At 34.7% G+C, this 17881-nt stretch overlaps 2 protein-coding genes across 4 annotated transcripts in view; one reads left to right on the top strand and one right to left on the bottom strand.

Annotated features, from left to right (window-relative positions):
- The window catches only part of LOC149779392 (integrin alpha-PS2-like), a 305876-nt gene extending 292004 nt beyond the window's left edge, over positions 1-13872 (bottom strand). For all 3 annotated transcript variants that reach the window (XR_016415642.1, XM_089940054.1, XM_089940053.1), the window contains exon 1: positions 13541-13872. Coding sequence is in view for 2 of the 3 variants with exons in the window: in XM_089940054.1 (XP_089796180.1) it covers positions 13541-13770 (230 nt within the window). In the remaining variant the exon portion in view is untranslated. The remainder of the gene's footprint in view (positions 1-13540) is intronic.
- The window catches only part of LOC149779393 (uncharacterized), a 39311-nt gene continuing 30862 nt past the window's right edge, over positions 9433-17881 (top strand). The window contains exon 1 of the mRNA XM_089940057.1: positions 9433-9762. Coding sequence (XP_089796183.1) covers positions 9705-9762 — 58 coding nt within the window. The 5' untranslated portion in view covers positions 9433-9704. The remainder of the gene's footprint in view (positions 9763-17881) is intronic.

A 17881-nucleotide genomic window follows, 5' to 3' on the forward strand; every position in this document is an offset into this window, starting at 1 on the left:
AGAGTTTGATCAAAGTGTACATTCTGTACGTTCAAAAGTACTGTGATTGTTGTAAATATCAGTATTTTACATGTACAATAATATTACTGTACGATAATCTTTATTTGATATATTTAACTTACGCTCTTACTATCACTTTTCTCGTGTTAGTCTGAGTTTCCTCTGACCCTTCCCACCTCATTTTTTATATTTGGATATTTATGTTGGGGTGTAGGGTCAGAGTCCATTCTCTATCGAGACGTTGGAATTCGCCAACATCATTTTGGTTTAGGAATATGATTTTTTTTCTCAGAAATTCGTTGTCTTTAATCTGCTGACAGACGAGACGAAAGTACTTTCATCTCGTCTGTCAACGGATTAAGGACATGAAGAATGATATGCTCCCGATTTGTGAGAAAATAAATTGTATTCCTATTGATTTCATGCAGGCATATATCGATGAAAGATCGTTAAAGTTTACTTGACCGGCTAGTAAGCGGCTACACCATGCATTCCAACTTTTCGATAGGAATGGACTCTGACCCTACAACCCAACATCAATGTCCAAATGTAAAAAATGGGGTGACAAGGGTAAGAGGAAGCTCGGACTATTCTCGTGTGTACCATAGAGTTTTCTGCGGGATTTAGTTCTCAGGTGACGGAAGCGATTTTGTCTTATATTTGACATTCTCTGGGAAAATTGTAGGCGCTGCTGTCTTTAATAAATTCAGTTACATAACAAACGAGTTTCTCTTATGGCTATAATAATATCACGCTTTGTACAATAGGTGTGGCCAGTGACCTTTAAAATGGGGGAGTATCAGGATTTTTAATTTTAGCCAACCACCTCCACATCGTAACTATCAGGGTCGGCGTCTTACATTGTATGACTGTTATTCCAATTGTTATAGCTTTAGTCTTTGACCCAGCTCCTCCCAAATTCTATATCAATTTACCTATAGTTTTAAATTCATTTGTAACGAGCCCCGGTAAAAGTACAGGACAACATAGTCCCAATGTTCTTCTTGGCATAATTTGAGTTTCTCGGCTTCTTTATTTTTAAATCTAATCAAAGAATAAATTATCACACACATACACACACACACATATGTGTGTATGCCTTCCGATTGGTGTGTACATTAGTCCGATAAATCAACACTCAACTCTGTGTTGAATCTAATGGACGCTATGTGGGACTGATGCCACATCTTCATTAAAATGTGTAATTTTGCTGCATGCCTATCTTTTCGGAACAAATCTGCGTACGCTTAATCACATACCGGTAATTGGTAACAGTCATATCTAGCGCGAAATTCAAAATGGCCACATGACAGATGGTTGTGCTATTCTGCGTGGATTTACAAGTCACTAACACAGGATTTGCTCCGGAATCATATTGTACATGTCAACAAAAGAACCCTTCAGCCGATAGTAGTTCCACAGTCGCGAGGAATACCGGTAAGATATAAAATGTACACCGATGTGTGCAGCCAAAATTAGCTGCAATTTTTGTTCAGCTTTTAATGAATAGGTGATATCAGTTCCTAAACAGAAAATCAATATCGTCACAGGTGATGGGCTCATACATCGGCATATGGTTAAACATCAGTTACTTTGCGCATAACTCTATTTATAGAAATATAAAATGGTTCTCCGTACAGTTTATAAAGAATTAAACGCAACTGGGTACGATCACATGGCTGTGTTCTGACAAATGGAAATCTTCCCTACATTTATCAACTGATGCGACTGCAATTATGTACACTTACACGAAAAACATCTATGAAGATGATGGGTAAGCAATGGAAGTAAATAACGTATAGCTATAATGCTGATTTCCTGTTCAATTAAATTATTTCTATATATGGACCACCACATTGACTTCTTGAATATATATATATATATATATATATATATATATATATATATATATATATATATATATATCATGCATAGACAATATACGGCCCACTGGCCAGGGCCTGCCGTGACCTGGTTTTATCAGTTAATTTACATCATATGGTGTGGCTTTAAAAAGCATTTATCCGGCCCGCCCCTTGGAAGAAGTTGCCTATGCCTCATATATCGTATTCATTGGATCTTTTCCATCCATGCATTGAACATCAGTTGTGTCTTTGCCTCAGGAAAACAGCAAATCTCAATATCTTATTTTATTTTTCATCAGATATTATAAAAGGAAAATATTTGAGATATTTATGAGAGAGTATGTCCGTTTTCACTGAACAAACCATTGTATCAGTCAGTAATCTCATACATAACTTAAATTGTCACAATTAATGTTTTATCAAAAAAGACTCGCTCTATGCTAGTACTAATATTAGTACCCTTACTCGTACCTCGTGGACAGGGTACTAACATGAGCATATACGTGTTATTGGAGCAAGCCGGGTGTGATTCACACCTGGCGTTCCTTTAGCCTAATAATAAAACTTTAAACATATTGCTTGCATGTAATCCAATAAATTGAGTAGTCCTCTTATTTAATACCGGAAGTATCGAAAATCATTGTAGAAATAGTTGTAAAATCTCGTTTACCTTTTTCAGCCGATATTTTCGTTTAGATCGTCCACCATATTATTTCAAATAATGATTACTTCCGTTCTCAGCCTCGTTTGTTTGTGTGCCATATAAGGACATTGGCGCCTTTTTTGGAAATGTAAACAAATCGTAGTAAAATTTTGGCGCCGTTTGGGTCAGAAATTCTGCGCATTAAAAGTAAATACGGTTTACCGGCAACTTTGAAATTCCACCAAGAAGCGATTATTCGCACTTAATTGATAATTGTATAGCGTAGAAAATCCAAAATATGGTCTGGCAAGACTTTCGTAGAAAAGGGGTCACGGCGAGAGTCTCGCGTTATCTGTCATGGCGGACAGGATAAGGTTAGAGTAACCATGCCAATTTATTTTATCGCGTAAGGGCTTAATAAATTCAAAATAAGCCAAATTTCTTCCACAATATGATTATACTTATGTATTTGATTTCTACACTGTTTGTTTTTCTGACTTTAGTGACGAATTTTTTTGCTCCATTACATGATATGGGATCAGTTCGTAGCCTCAACCACAACAAATCAAGTTGAGGCTACGACATCGTAGCTAGCTCTATGCATGAAAATGAGTGCTGGCATTAATAATTGAAATTTCACGAAACCATTAGCAAAAGCGTCTTAACTGTGTTATGGGACGCTGTTGCTTCCACTTTCCGACACACTTTCATCCATATTTAATTGCAAGTGGGTGGTAGATGGAGGCTGCCAGTTACCACATTGTCGAGAAATGAAGAGTTTTTGAAGAACCTACTGAAAAAAGGCTTGTATAGTTTAGTGGACGCTTTTGTTTTGCACCTCTGCGGTGTGAGCTTCGAAAAATGGGTAAGTGTTCGCCATTTTAAGGTTGGTGGCTTTTTCGGGATATCCGATATTTACTACATATACCACTTCATGTGTACACAAAAGACCGCGAAAGTATGCGTGAAACACCAATCATTTTGAGGATGGGGTGAGTTCATAATGTTCTTCTGAGGAGGGAGGAATAATTTGTTTGGTTCATACTAAGGACTGAGTTTATTTTTATTTTCATATGATGGCATGGGGCATACAGACGCAATAAACAGAATATTTTTATCAGTAACGGATTGGTTTAATTTAAACAAAAAAAATTAAATAAATTAAATGCAAGTGCATTCCCACCTTACCTTTATAAAAAGAGATAAAACGGTCGGTCTTAAACTGAGAATTTATCGTGCAACTAAAACAACTGTGCGATCAAGGGTGAGAAAAATATATATTTCAACATATGTATTCTCAGCTGAAGACTTATATTTTCGGAAAGGTTTAGAAAATAATGCACATTGGCAATATATCGTCATTTTCATAACTACCATGGAAACAGTGTCTTTGACTTAGAAGTAGGCGCGATTAATAATAGTAATAATAATAATAATATTAATAATAAAGCAGCAAAGAACTTACGCGATAAGGCCCCGAGTGGCCGAGTGGTTTAAAGCACTTTCCGTTACGGATCTCTGCCATCTCACCTCTGTCAGCGTGGGTTCGAGTCTCGGATTCGGCCAATGTGGGTATGTGATAAAGCTTGCCAGTAGCTTCTCGTGGGTCGGTGGTTCTTTCCGGGGGTTTTCCGGGTTCTTCATCCACCATTAATACTGGCCGCCATTTATAGCCTATCGAGTGCTGAAAAATGGCGTTAAACCCTAAAACAACAACGCGATGAATTTCTGAATCAGTAAATCCCATGCATTGAGCAGACTGAAATTTTAGTATCTTCGTTATATTTGTATTAGTTCCAAAAGCATTACTAATCAACATATTTCGACAAGAAAATTCATTTTTCAAGATATCCCCAAAATGCCTTCTTGTTATTTGTAACTGGAACACCCGAAGTTGTACTGCAACGGAAGTAATATCATATACAATTCTGTCCTTCCTTTTCTAATTAGACGAAACAACACACACACACACACACACACACACACACACACACACATTAAAATTATATTTTTATTTGCACTACTATAGGTAACAAATGGTTTATATTAAACCTCACGTACATCCTCATATTTACATTTTAAAGCGAGCATGAGGATATTATGGGGGGGGGGCTAAGAAAGATTCCTGAAATACAATCTTGAAAATCTGTGCAGAATCCAATTAGTAAATGATTTGCTATGCTTTTCCTTTAAATGCCTTGCTTACTGAGAGAATGAAATGTTTGAAAGCACACCGCATAAGAAAACGAAATCTGCGATGGATTCATACAATCAATGATCCCGGAGTAGTATTGTGGCGTTGAAGACACTAATCAAACCCTGAATAGTCTCATGGCATTTGAGACACTATTTAAACCTGGAGTAGTCGCATGGCATTTAAGACACTATTTAAACCTGGCATAATCTTATGGCATTTAAGACACTATTTAAACCTGGCATAATCTTATGGCATTTAAGACACTATTTAAACCTGGAATAGTCTCATGGCATTTAAGACGCTGTTTAAACCTGGAATAGTCTCTTGGCATTTAAGACACTATTTAAACCTGGAGTAGTACCATGGCGTCTAAGACACTATTTAAACCTGGAGTAGTACCATGGCATCTAAGACACTATTTAAACCTGGAGTAGTCTCTTGGCATTTAAGACTATTTAAACCTGGAATAGTCTCATGGCATTTAAGACGCTATTTAAACCTGGAATAGTCTCTTGGCATTTAAGACGCTATTTAAACCTGGAATAATCTCATAGCATTTAAGACACTATTTAAACCTGGAATAGTCTCATGGCATTTTAAGACACTATTTAAACCTGGAATAGTCTCATGGCATTTAAGACACTATTTAAACCTGGAATAGCCTCATGTCATTTAAGACACTATTTAAACCAGGAATATTCTCATGACATTTAAGACTATTTAAACCTGGAATAGTCGCAAGGCATTAAGACACTAATCAAACTGGTGGATTTTACCACATATCGCAGAATTTTCATTGCTCTTCTAGATTTACGAAGAAAATAATATTTATGAGGGTATCTCAGGAAATGTGAACAAAATTCATGAAATAATTTTTGTTGTTGAGCATACACAGTATACCGAATATCGCCACATATGCACGCAAAAATAACAATAATAGGGCAAATCTTGTATATGCATGGACACTACGCTTGTCAAAAAAATACTATTCTGAAAGACAATTGAAAAATAAGGGGGGATCCTCAAACATATCTAAATTTAATACAGCCATATTGTTTTTTTTTAATAATCTCCATATACAGTATTGCGACTTGCATTTGATCAAAATTGGTCTAGCATGTTTTAGGAAGTGGAACTTTGGTACGTGCTATGCATAGGTAGACGACGTACAACATTGAATAACCATAGCTGAAGCTGGCCTATATGTAGAACTTATTATTATTATTATTATTATTATTGGGGCCCCGAGTGGCCGAATGGTCTAAAGCGCTGTCCGTTACGGATCACTGCCATCTCACCTCTGTCTGCATGGGTTCAAGTCTCGGATTCAGCCAATCTGGGTATGTGAGAAAGCTTGCCAGTAGCTTCTCGTGGGTCGGTGGTTCTTTCAGGGGTTTTCCCGGGTTCTTCCTTCACCATTAATACTGGCCGCCATGTATAGCCTATCGTGTGCTGAAAAATGGCGTTAAACCCTACAACAACAACAACAACAATTATTATTATTATTATTATTGGAAACGAAGGACCTGCGCCTGCACTAGCGCTTAAACACTTGTGACTCTTAACCGTTACGTCTAGCGAAACTTAAAAAAATAAAAAGATTTTCCAATATACTATATAAATTTGCAGGAAATCCTCTTGTAGCAACAAAATAAAATAAAAACAAATATAAAAAAAACAATTTCCTTTATGAAGCTTTGCTAGAAGCCATGCGATTATCATTAAAATATCAATGTAGGCGCAACGCAGCAGATGACTCGGAATACGGCACACCTTCGTGGCGCGCGTCACTAATAAGTGCAGTCCTTGAGGATCTCCCATGATTTAATTATATTTTACCATGGGTAAATACATCACTGCAGAAAGGAGAATTTTATTTGCGTTAAAAGGACCTGCTGTCGATGACCAAAATTTACAGCATTTTATATTTTTTGGATTTAGAAAGTGTCAAAAGCGTAATCAAGAATTTATCCCAAATTAAACAACTAAAAAAAATGGAGTACTGTAAACAAAAATAATAATTGAAGGTGTTTTAGTGATCTGAGGACGGAGGAGAGTGTCCTTTATAATGGGGGACTATACGGGTAGTGTGGGCAGATGGGAAATTATTAATGATAGAGAGAGAGCCCTTTTATTTCTATTTGGCGTGACCACTTGTGCATATTATCAAAACCTCACTCCAATAATACTTCAACAGCACTCTCTCTAAGTCATAAAGGTGTGGTTACATGCAACATAATGACAACTATCGGACAATTCATATTTGGTCGTCAACTTGCCAGACGACTAATTGAGAAAGATATTAAAATGTGATAAAAAGTGTACATTCCAACCATGATAGGTAATGGGTATTTCTTTTCGTAAACACTCCACCCTAAATGTAAACCCCTGAATTACGTCTTGTAAACAGTAATGATACGTGAAGCTCGTAATCGAATGCCTTTGACTCATAGACCACAAATTTAAATCCAACGACCTAACATTTTTGGACCACTATACAAATTTAATCAGACTATACATCTTTTTCACGTAGGGCTATCCCATGTAAAATATAAAAGTAAACAAATACATCAGAAAATGTTAATTTCAGAAGTGTCAGAATATACAAAACTCTAAAAAATTGATGATTCATATTTTTACGTATCACCAACTCCTTTAGGGACTCGAGAATATTTAAATCAAATAACAAATACATTGGATCAGTTACGACTCTATTACAGGTAAAAACACGTCTGCTAGAATGTTACATGTAAATAATTGTTGCCCAGCATTACATGAAGACAAGGTCGTCGTGTGGAGAAGTAGAGGAATACACATCGAAAGGTTGCGTGGTAATAACTTTTTCCAGATTCACTGTCACGTGTCTACGATTTCTGCTTACAAAGCGATTACGTATATGTATACAATAAACTATTAGGTAAAGTACTGCAACTCCGAAACTTGTACACGTGCTTACATGGAAATAGTTCTGGTTAAATAACTCAAATGAGCACTTCAGTACTTAAAAAAACAATAATAAAAATATTATTGAGAAAAGCCATTTAATACATCTTCAGAGTAGAAGGAAGCAATGCCGCTTAAGAAACAAACTTTTAACAGAACTTTACTTTAAATAAATATCAATGCATTTAGGTTGAACGGTGGTAACAATCAAAATCTGTATGCATTTCCAATGACAATGAACTATACTGGAAGAAAATCGTTCAAACATTTATCCTAAGAATAAATAATTTGCATTTATTTACATGGTTTTATGGGAGAAAATGTACAAGCAATGCGCATTACCTATTTCAAAATTACCATTGCTTTACCTACACAAAATTACCATTGCTTAAGTTGGTATTATAGCCATACCTTACAACAGTAAAACTGTAAAAGAGCCTTAAATTCTCTTATCGGTAATATGACTAAGGAAATGCAATAAATTCCGGTCGTTTCACTAAACATAAAACGTTGAAGATAATGCGATAAAAGTTTGAGAAACGAAGAGGCATCCACAATGCACAAGGCTAAATTATTTTATCTAAGGTACAACTCTATCATGCAACAATTCCTGAGCAATTAAACTATCTAGTGTAAAATCCCTGATCAATTAAACAGTCTATTGTAAAATTCCATATCAATTAAACAGTATATTGTAAAATCCCTGATCAATTAAACTGTCTATTGTAAAATCCCTGATCAATTAAACAGTCTATTGTAAAGGTCTATTGTAAAATCACTGATCAATTAAGTCTGTTGTAAAATCCTTGATCAATTAAACAGTCTATTGTAAAATCACTGATCAATTAATCAGTCTATTGTAAAATCCCTGATCAATTAAGCAGTCTATTGTAAAATCGCTGATCAATTAAACAGTCTATTGTAAAATCACTGATCAATTTAAGTCTATTGTAAAATTCCTGTTCAATTAAACTGTCTATTGTAAAATCACTGATCAATTAACAGTCTATTGTAAAATCCGATATATAAATAGGAGCAGGCAAGCCGAGTATCTCAAAGATCAATCGAGCGAGCGACTTCAGATGCTGGCTCAATTTTATATAGTCTAACAATTTTGTACCCCTCTGGTACATGAAACGGTGTCTAAAGATATGTGGTAAATGATATTTCCCTTGTTTTTATTGTCATGAACATTTAAGACACATTTGCAACGAGTCTGGCATGTGATAGTTATTGCCAGGTTATAGAATCGGTTTGTTTTGCAAGGTCTTCCTTCTTGGAATTTGTCCAAGATTTGCTGTTGAGTCTGATATTCTAGTCCGTACGCCAAAAGCTGTTTTGCCGGATACTCTCGTCCATGTGCCGAAAGCACATTTTGAATCTTCGCTGTCGTTTTGCTTTCGAAAATTTGTTACGTATATTTTATTTGCCTTGTTTGTTTGTTATGCGTTTTGTTTGTTTATTGGGAGGTATTTTATTATATGTTGTGGAAAACCAACATTATATCAAGTTGCTGACCTTGTCCAAAATCAGTGAAAATTTTGTAAATAACATCTTTTTTCTTCTTCTGAGTTATTATCATTATCTTGAGCTAAGTCAAGGTCATCGTATATTTTATACAGTTATACTTGACTACGTGATTTCCATCGCGTGCCGTATGGTAACAAAGTTTATATTCCTTCTTTAACAATGAACTTTTGATCCTCATCCGGGATTTTGTTTTGCGTCTTACTTTGTCATAAAACTGATGTTTTCTGAAAGTCTGTTATTCGTGCTTTAACATCTAAACAGAGTCAATTTATTATTGTCGTATGCAGTACTTGATTTGGAATTATTCAGATTATTGCTTCTCTGGAAAGACAGAGTGCTGATAAATAATAAGGTTCTTTGACAGACATTCACTGGGATTTGTCGTGAATTCAAACACGGAATTATATTACCGTGTTTAAACAAAAGACTGTCGGCACATCAACACTTTACGAGCCATCACAGGCACGTCAACACTTTTAGCGATGGATTTAGTTTGGATTTCCAATGAAGTTTATTCAACTCTTTTATGATTAGGACTTGTGTTTGTAATTCTAAGATTTTTTTGGGATTTAATTCGCAATACCGTAAGTTCCTTTTTGTTATTTTCACTTAAAATTATTTGTTGAATTTTACAAAACACTGACTCGTAATTGGGTATATTCAAGTTTTTCTTCTTATCACGTTTTCAGTTTAGAAATGGCATAACCGATATCAATTTTCAACAAAAAGCTTGATATAAACAGTGTTCCACAACGTACCTATCCATCTTTAGCTTTTCTCTTTTGATGCTTTTAATTCCTTTTACATGTCTTTCTTCGTTTATTCCAGATCCTTAGCTATTTTCTTACAATTCTATTGCAACATTAAAAAGACATCTATATAACTATAGTGTAAACGTGTAGCCTGTCAAACAAACTAAACTTTTTTACAGGTATACTTCGTTTGCCCATAGCTTTGCAAGCGTCTTCTGTTACTTGTCTATCTGATTCAAACTAAACAGTCTTAAACAATATATTTGGTTTAAGATTCTAATTATAATCCTTTTTCAGTATTTTTCTGATGATTTTCTTATTGCTTTGAATGTTTCAGTTTATCTTACTTTTTAGAGCGTTTGTTTTTTATATAGTGTTAAATTCCGCCCGCCATCTTTTGAGTGAAAACAATATGTACATTATTTGAGCATACTAAATGACTATTTAGGTAGTGCAAAAAATGCAATTGACTGCCATACGCTGTTAATGTATAACTGTCATAGACTGTTGCTAATTGCTACTAAAGGCCATTAACTTGTCACTTAGCTGAGGAAGGAAAAGGCAGAACGTCACAAAGCACACATACTATGCAACCTAAACACAACTTTTAAATGCCGGATATGTTATACATTATGTAACTTAATTATTTAACTACTGTCATGATGGCTAAAACTGGCAAACAGATTCAAAGTGGTGGAGTTAAAGTAAATTATATATTTACTAAATTCAAAACGGACTGCAACAATTACCAAGACAAGTCTGCAGAACAAAGATTTGTATATTTCAAAATTCTGTAAAACAAATACTTGTATCTGTCAAAATTCTGTAAAATAAATACCTGTATATGTCAAGCATCTGTTAAACAAAGACTTGTATCTATCAAAATTATGTTTAAAAAGATTTATAAAGCCTTCAGTCTTTACCTTCAAACTAAGCGATATACACGCACCAGTGTCCTAAAGGAACGCGTCTTAATCCTCAGCATCGGCCAGATGATATACATGTAACAAATTCTTAATACTGCATATATTGTCGAGGTTGTTTTAATATTGTCGACTGAAAACTAAAGATAATTATGGTGTCCGTCTGCACTTCTTCGAGTTCCCTCTTTAAAAATAGTATATATATATATATATATATATATATATATATATATATATATATATATATATGTGTGTGTGTGTGTGTGTGTGTGTGTGTGAGAGAGAGAGAGAGAGAGACCCTCGATTAATGGTGCCATTGCGGGCAAAAATAGCAGTTTATCTCTCCAATGCCAGCGATTCCTCATTATGAAAGATTCTAAATATTATAAATGAATATTTGCTCAAGTTTCTGATTAACCCTGGCTGTAAAAAAGGTCTTCGGAGCACTGTGGCAAAGAAAACTAACCCGAGAGGCCGTACAATTGATTTTAAATTCAGGACGTAGCATTCCGTGATATTCGAGTCAAGCGAGACATCAAGTTACTCCGATTTTCCTCTGACCCATGCCACCCCATTTTTATATTTGGACATTTATGTTGGGGTGTAGGGTCCGAGTCCGCTGCCTATCAAAAAGCTGGATTTCGCCGACACCGTTTTGTGTCCGCCTAGGGTAGCCACTTACTAGCCGGATAGCAAATTTTAACGACTTTTCAACGAGTTATACCTGCATGAAATCGATAGCAATATCATTTGTTTTCTCCAAATCCGCGAGCATAGAATTCGTTGTCTTTAATCCGCTGACAGACGAGAAGAAAGAACATAGTTAATGAAATTTTACCTGAATCTCGCCATTTGCAATCCGAGTCACATGACTATACAACTCTCGCACCCTACATGTCAATGACATCAGAGATCATATAGTCACGTGATATCGACAATAAACCAATGCTAGTGTTGCTGTAGGGAAACAAATCGTGATTTACAGAATTAATTAGTCCTGCATGTAAGACATAGCACATGTTGTCTTGTTTAGGTGCTATGTCTTACTTTCCAAACAATGGCCTTGTATAATGTGATCCGATGTCGTTGACATCGGAATGAGTAGTCAAAGTTCAGGAATATCTCACACATCTGGCAGCATATGTCGACACTCTTCCACTAATGTATGTGTAATTAATATACTTACTGTGCTATCTTTATCCTGGCGGAATGAAAATATGACACTAGCAAATGAACGCATTTTCATGTTCCGTTGGCATACATTTGAATTTGTTGTAATGCAACGGTGGTCTAGGTATGCCGAAGTATGTTTAAGTAGGTTCATGTGGCAGATTTTTTTCTTGAACGAAACGAAACGTTGCTTTACGGCTCCAATATGCATATTATATTTTTATTTCTTTCGTTAAAGAATACTATTTCCACTTAACCCGATTTCGGCATTCCCGGCTTTCATCGCTTTCCAATCAACTGAAATGTAGGCCAACGAAACTTGAAAACAGGTCCATTTCTATTGTGAGAATTTGAATTTATTAGAGAAAAGACATCAGATTAAGTAAAGTCTGACTAAAACATTATTACCTTACTTTGTAGAAAAGCGTCGTTATTTTAGTTGCCAGTTGTGTGAGATATTCCTGAAAATATGACTTTCGTTACGATGTTAGTCGACATCAAAACACACTACACAGCGCTGTTAGTTAGGCTGCAAGACCCTGACGCCCACAACATAATATCAGCGTCAGGTCTTAGATGTAGGACTACAGAATTAATCTGCTTAGGGTGTACTATATTTATACTAACAGATGTGACTCGCGTCTCTCTCGTAGTTACTTTACTGGCTTGGGGATGTATAATACGTCTGATGCACTCACCTGCATAATTTAAAACACAAATAATGGAGGTAGGAGCCGCGGTAAATCAGTGGTTAGCGTGCGTACTTGAGATCAAACGAGTGTGGGTTCAAATCCTACAGTCGAATCATCCTGGGTTGGCTACCGCTGTGTGTCCTTGGGCAAGGCACTTTAATCTAATTGCTTCGGCACTAAATAACCTACTTGTGTTACTATACCATAAACACCAATACAAACAACTTGTTTGTTCATGTAAACCTTCTTCAACTTGGACTGGGAGTATGGAATCACTATAAATCGAATTTTGGTTGACCTACAAGTTGTTCTTCGCACTTTTTGTTTGACAAGACAGCTACCGACCTGTTGGTCCATGCATAATGGCAAAATCATCAGCTACATTTTCAACAATAGCATAATGTCGAATACGAGCATCCCAACTGTAATCATGGATAAATTTAAGGCACATATTAATATCATCTCTGTACAAAATATATTTGACTATTAACGATGAAAAAGTATTCATGCAATGTTAGCTTCTTAATCTGGAAAGACCATAAAGTTAGTTATAAAAAAACTTCTCGAATAAATTCAATATCCCACCGACCCATTTCAAAGATCAAATAATGCTCTGTCAGATTACACGTACAAACCCAACAACAACCATACAATCCACACATACATAGGGCCGTAGAGAGCGATCACAGGCCCTGGGGTAAGAAACACCCGGGCCTCTCCTAGTTCTTGTTCAAACAAACTTTTTCTTGCATTACATACATACATACATACATATAAAAAAAGACACAAATATATAGATATTTGTAAAGAAGAGTTTTGAAATACCATTTAGCATCCTGGTCTTGATGTAGAGCCACGTCAAATCCAAACATACTTCCTGTATCTCCACTTTGAATGGTGGCAGATTCTAAATCCAGGTTATAACCGCTAGCATAATCCTCAAGATATACAAGTACACATATTACAAGAAAACAAAACTTTCTTTCAGTATCAACCCTAAAAACTCGTGAACACTTGGATAAGCCAAATAATTTCCTCTGCATTATTGTTTCCATTTTGTTAATGAAAAGCCCTGAATTTTCACAGAATCATGTCTCCAGTGTGATGTGTATGAACTTTAAAAGGATGCGGGAGCTTTGATAAGTCAGAACATGGGTTCAAGAGATGTGGGAGTTAGGGAATCATTTTCGTCAGTAGCTTGTATGGGCAATTCCATTTCTTTCTGTAGGGGTTGTTTCTTGTCATTTTGCAGTATGAGGTTTACCAGCGCGAGTTCATCTATGAACCTTTACGAGAGGGTAGACAAAGGGAATAAATTGGAAACAAACCCACGCATGCATGCACATACACAAAGATGAGTAATCATAGCCAGGTGTGTCCAGTGTTTCAATAGCACAGAGTTTATCATAAAGTTAGGAAGCTGGGGATCGTTAACAAAACCATCTCATCTGACAACCACAATAGCGGAGGTAGATTCAAGGCCTATTAAATGTTGTTAGAGGAAAATTTAGTGCATAAGAGACGAAATTAAGACAAACTATCGGAAGTTTTATTCTAGCCACACCACTACATTCATAGATAACTACGGGCAAAATACACACAATTAGAAAGATATTCTCAACAGCTAACAATTGACATAGAAATATAATAGGTCACTAACAACAGCGGAAATTATAACGCAGTTAGCAATGTATTAATAACAGCAAAATAAAAGACAATTTATTCTATATATAGTCTGAAAAAATTGTGTACCTTTTTTATCAATATCCAAGTTATAAGCATTGTCATTAGGATTAATTATGCCAATATCAAATATAATAATAATATTTGTGGTTTGATTTATTTTGATTAATATAATTTTCAATTAATACCTTGTGTTTAGTTTTCTTTTGACATTATTTCACTTCAATATTAAAGTAGCAATCAATATCAAATTATTTAGTGCCATGTGTAGATTACAACTTGTACATACAGTATCAAATTATTTAGTGTCATGTGTAGATGACAACTTGTACATACAGTATCAAATTATTTAGTGTCATGTGTAGATGACAACTTGTGCATACAATATCAAATTATTTAGTGCCATGTGTAGATTACAACTTGTACATACAATATCAAATTATTTAGTGACATGTGTAGATTACAACTTGTACATACAATATCAAATTATTTAGTGCCATGTGTAGATTACAACTTGTACATACAGTATCAAATTATTTAGTGACATGTGTATATGACAACTTGTACATACAATATCAAATTATTTAGTGCCATGTGCAGACTACAACTTGTACATACAGTATCAAATTATTTAGTGCCATGTGTATATGACAACTTGTACATACAATATCAAATTATTTAGTGCCATGTGTACATGACAACTTGTACATACAATATCAAATTATTTAGTGCCATGTGTACATGACAACTTGTACATACAATATCAAATTATTTAGTGCCATGTGTAGATGACAACTTGTACACACAATATCAAATTATTTAGTGTCATGTGTAGATTACAACTTGTACATACAGTATCAAATTATTTAGTGCCATGTGTAGATTACAACTTGTACATACAATAACACATTAATGGGGACTGAAGTGGAGAAATTGTTCTTACGAAGAAGAAAATTGTAAATTTAAAAAAAAACGTAACAACTGAAAAAAGGAAAGTATGATAGCATATCATAATACTTCTTTGTCCCCCAAAACTATTTTGTGTAAGATATAATTAAATCATGTGTATTATAAAGTGTATTTGTGAGTAGAATATATATATATATATATATATAAACAAGGTTAAAATGAGAAAAAGAACTTAAGGTTTCACGAATCAAATCCAAAAATAATCCAAGAATTAAAAAATAGAAGTCCTAGTAATAAGAAGTTCAAATGAAACGGAGTTCGAATCCCGATGAAATTCAAAATGTCAACAGTTCTTTTTTGAATCATAGAAAAAAATATTCCAATGTTTAAATTCTGTGTAAATTTCTATAACTGTCTTTGTCCAAGAATTAATTCAGAGCAAAATATTTCCGGAAAAATAATCTCTTGGAATCCAAATAATTTGAAGAAGAAATATTAAAAATTCAACTCAAACTGGTCATAGCAAAACACCTTTAATTGTCAATGGTTGAAAGCCCGACTAACTAAATTCTCTATAGAAAATAGTTATACACCAATTTAAGACACAAAGCAGATTCCCGTATGAGGATTATAAGATCATGTTTCTAGAACAACATAAAGCTTTTTACATGCGTAGCATCACGTACTCCCATATGGCCTTGCCAAAAACAAATGAATTTTACTCTGGGAAAGAATTAAAAAAAATTTTAAAATGGTTGTTTAAAAGAACCCTATTCTGAGTCTGAATCAGGGTCAGGAACTAGTTCAGCATCCGATACAATGTCTGTTAGAGTATTTACGTCAAAAATAAAGAAAAGCTCTGAACTCTGTTCTTGACAACTTTACAATAACATGTAATGGAATAAAAAATAGAACTAACAAAATATTAAATTAAATAAAATATAAACTAAGTCAAATATGCATAACAATACGTTCATTTTATTCATTGGTAAAGAACGAAACATCGGCATTGTTTTTGTATATACAATGATATTATTTGCTATCATATGTTTATATTAAGAGATTGATAGGTGTCTGGATGTTTCTGACCAATTACACATGGCAAAATGCCAATAGGTAGTCATCTAACCTGGACTGGTTGACAATGCCCCCTTCGAATATCTGCAGCATAATAGCTGATTGATATTTGCCCCTATGATAGACACTGTCAACAGAACTGGGAAAACCCTGCATGGTTTGATTGTAGTGATCAATGGGCCCATATCTGATATATCTGCACAGTCTAATTAAGTCTGGTGTTGATTTGACTGGTCAGTCTAATTAAGTCTGGTGTTGATTTGAGTGTTCAGTATGCCGTTGTGATGTCTACTATACATTTGCCCTATGTTACACATTGGCACAGAACAGGGTTAAAGCGAATTATTTGATTTCAAAGGTGTCATGACAGAAGTTGTACCTTATTTTAAAAAACACCTCCCTATCCCACCCTCACACTTAGAATCGTCAAAAAGAAAAAGATATACCGACAGATTTACTTATCAGTATTTCTGCCTGTATTTATGTATGTATATTTTATTAACTTTATGATTTTTTGCCATCTCAGTTAAGTTCATCAGTAAGTTTGGGTTGTGGGGATTTTTAAAGAAAATATGATATGACATCTACAGAAGATACACATTAAAGAACACAAAAATTGATATTTATTTTTTATTTTTAAGAATTGAATCAAATTGTCTATGAAATTGCAGTAACTATTTTTTTTAAAAAGAAATGGATGAAATTGTCCTGGAAATTGAAGAAAAAAACAGTCTACAGTGTATTCTATTAACATTAACCTTTTATTACATACAAAAATTCATTTTTATTATAATCAAAATAGAAAAAAATTATATCGCTGAAAGAATATAATTAAATAGGTATAAAACAATAAATACTAATGTATATGAGGGCCGCATACTAATCGAACCTCTAATAGTTCAAGAGGTATACTTATCGGTAGCTAGAATTGGGTTACAGCCCACATTTGCCAGTGTTTTAATGAACATTTTTTCAAAGCGATATTTTGATGTTAAATTGCGATCATACTAAGTATTCAGGACCTTTGCTATGTCCCGGAACACATGTTCGCGTCGCAGACTTCGTCCGATATTTTTTATTTTGATCCAGTCCGAAGATGATAAAAGCGGCCATTTATTCCTTGTGCAAAACATACGCAAGCTAGGTCCCTGCCTTAAGTTACGGAACGTTAGTGAAACGGATTGATTCTGCTTAAGCAAGGTCGTTTGCGTAACTTACGCCAGACGTACGTTACGCACAGCTTACGCATTTTACTGAAACGGGACCCTGTTGATTCCATTTCATAGAAGAGTGAACGAAAACTCACTTGCAAAGGCGTTGATACATCTATCCATCATACATACATACATACATACATACATACATACATAGTTATAACTTATATAGGTCACTGAGAGACTATACAATTCGGTTTTTGAACCATCTGTATGTTAATATCAGTGCGCAAATTGTTGAGTTAACGTTTGCTATAATAAGAGGAGTAAAATGCTCTCTCTC

This window comes from Sinohyriopsis cumingii, chromosome 17 (genome assembly GCF_028554795.1).
Source record: "Sinohyriopsis cumingii isolate HCF-2022 chromosome 17, ASM2855479v2, whole genome shotgun sequence".
NCBI classification, from domain to species: domain Eukaryota; kingdom Metazoa; phylum Mollusca; class Bivalvia; order Unionida; family Unionidae; genus Sinohyriopsis; species Sinohyriopsis cumingii.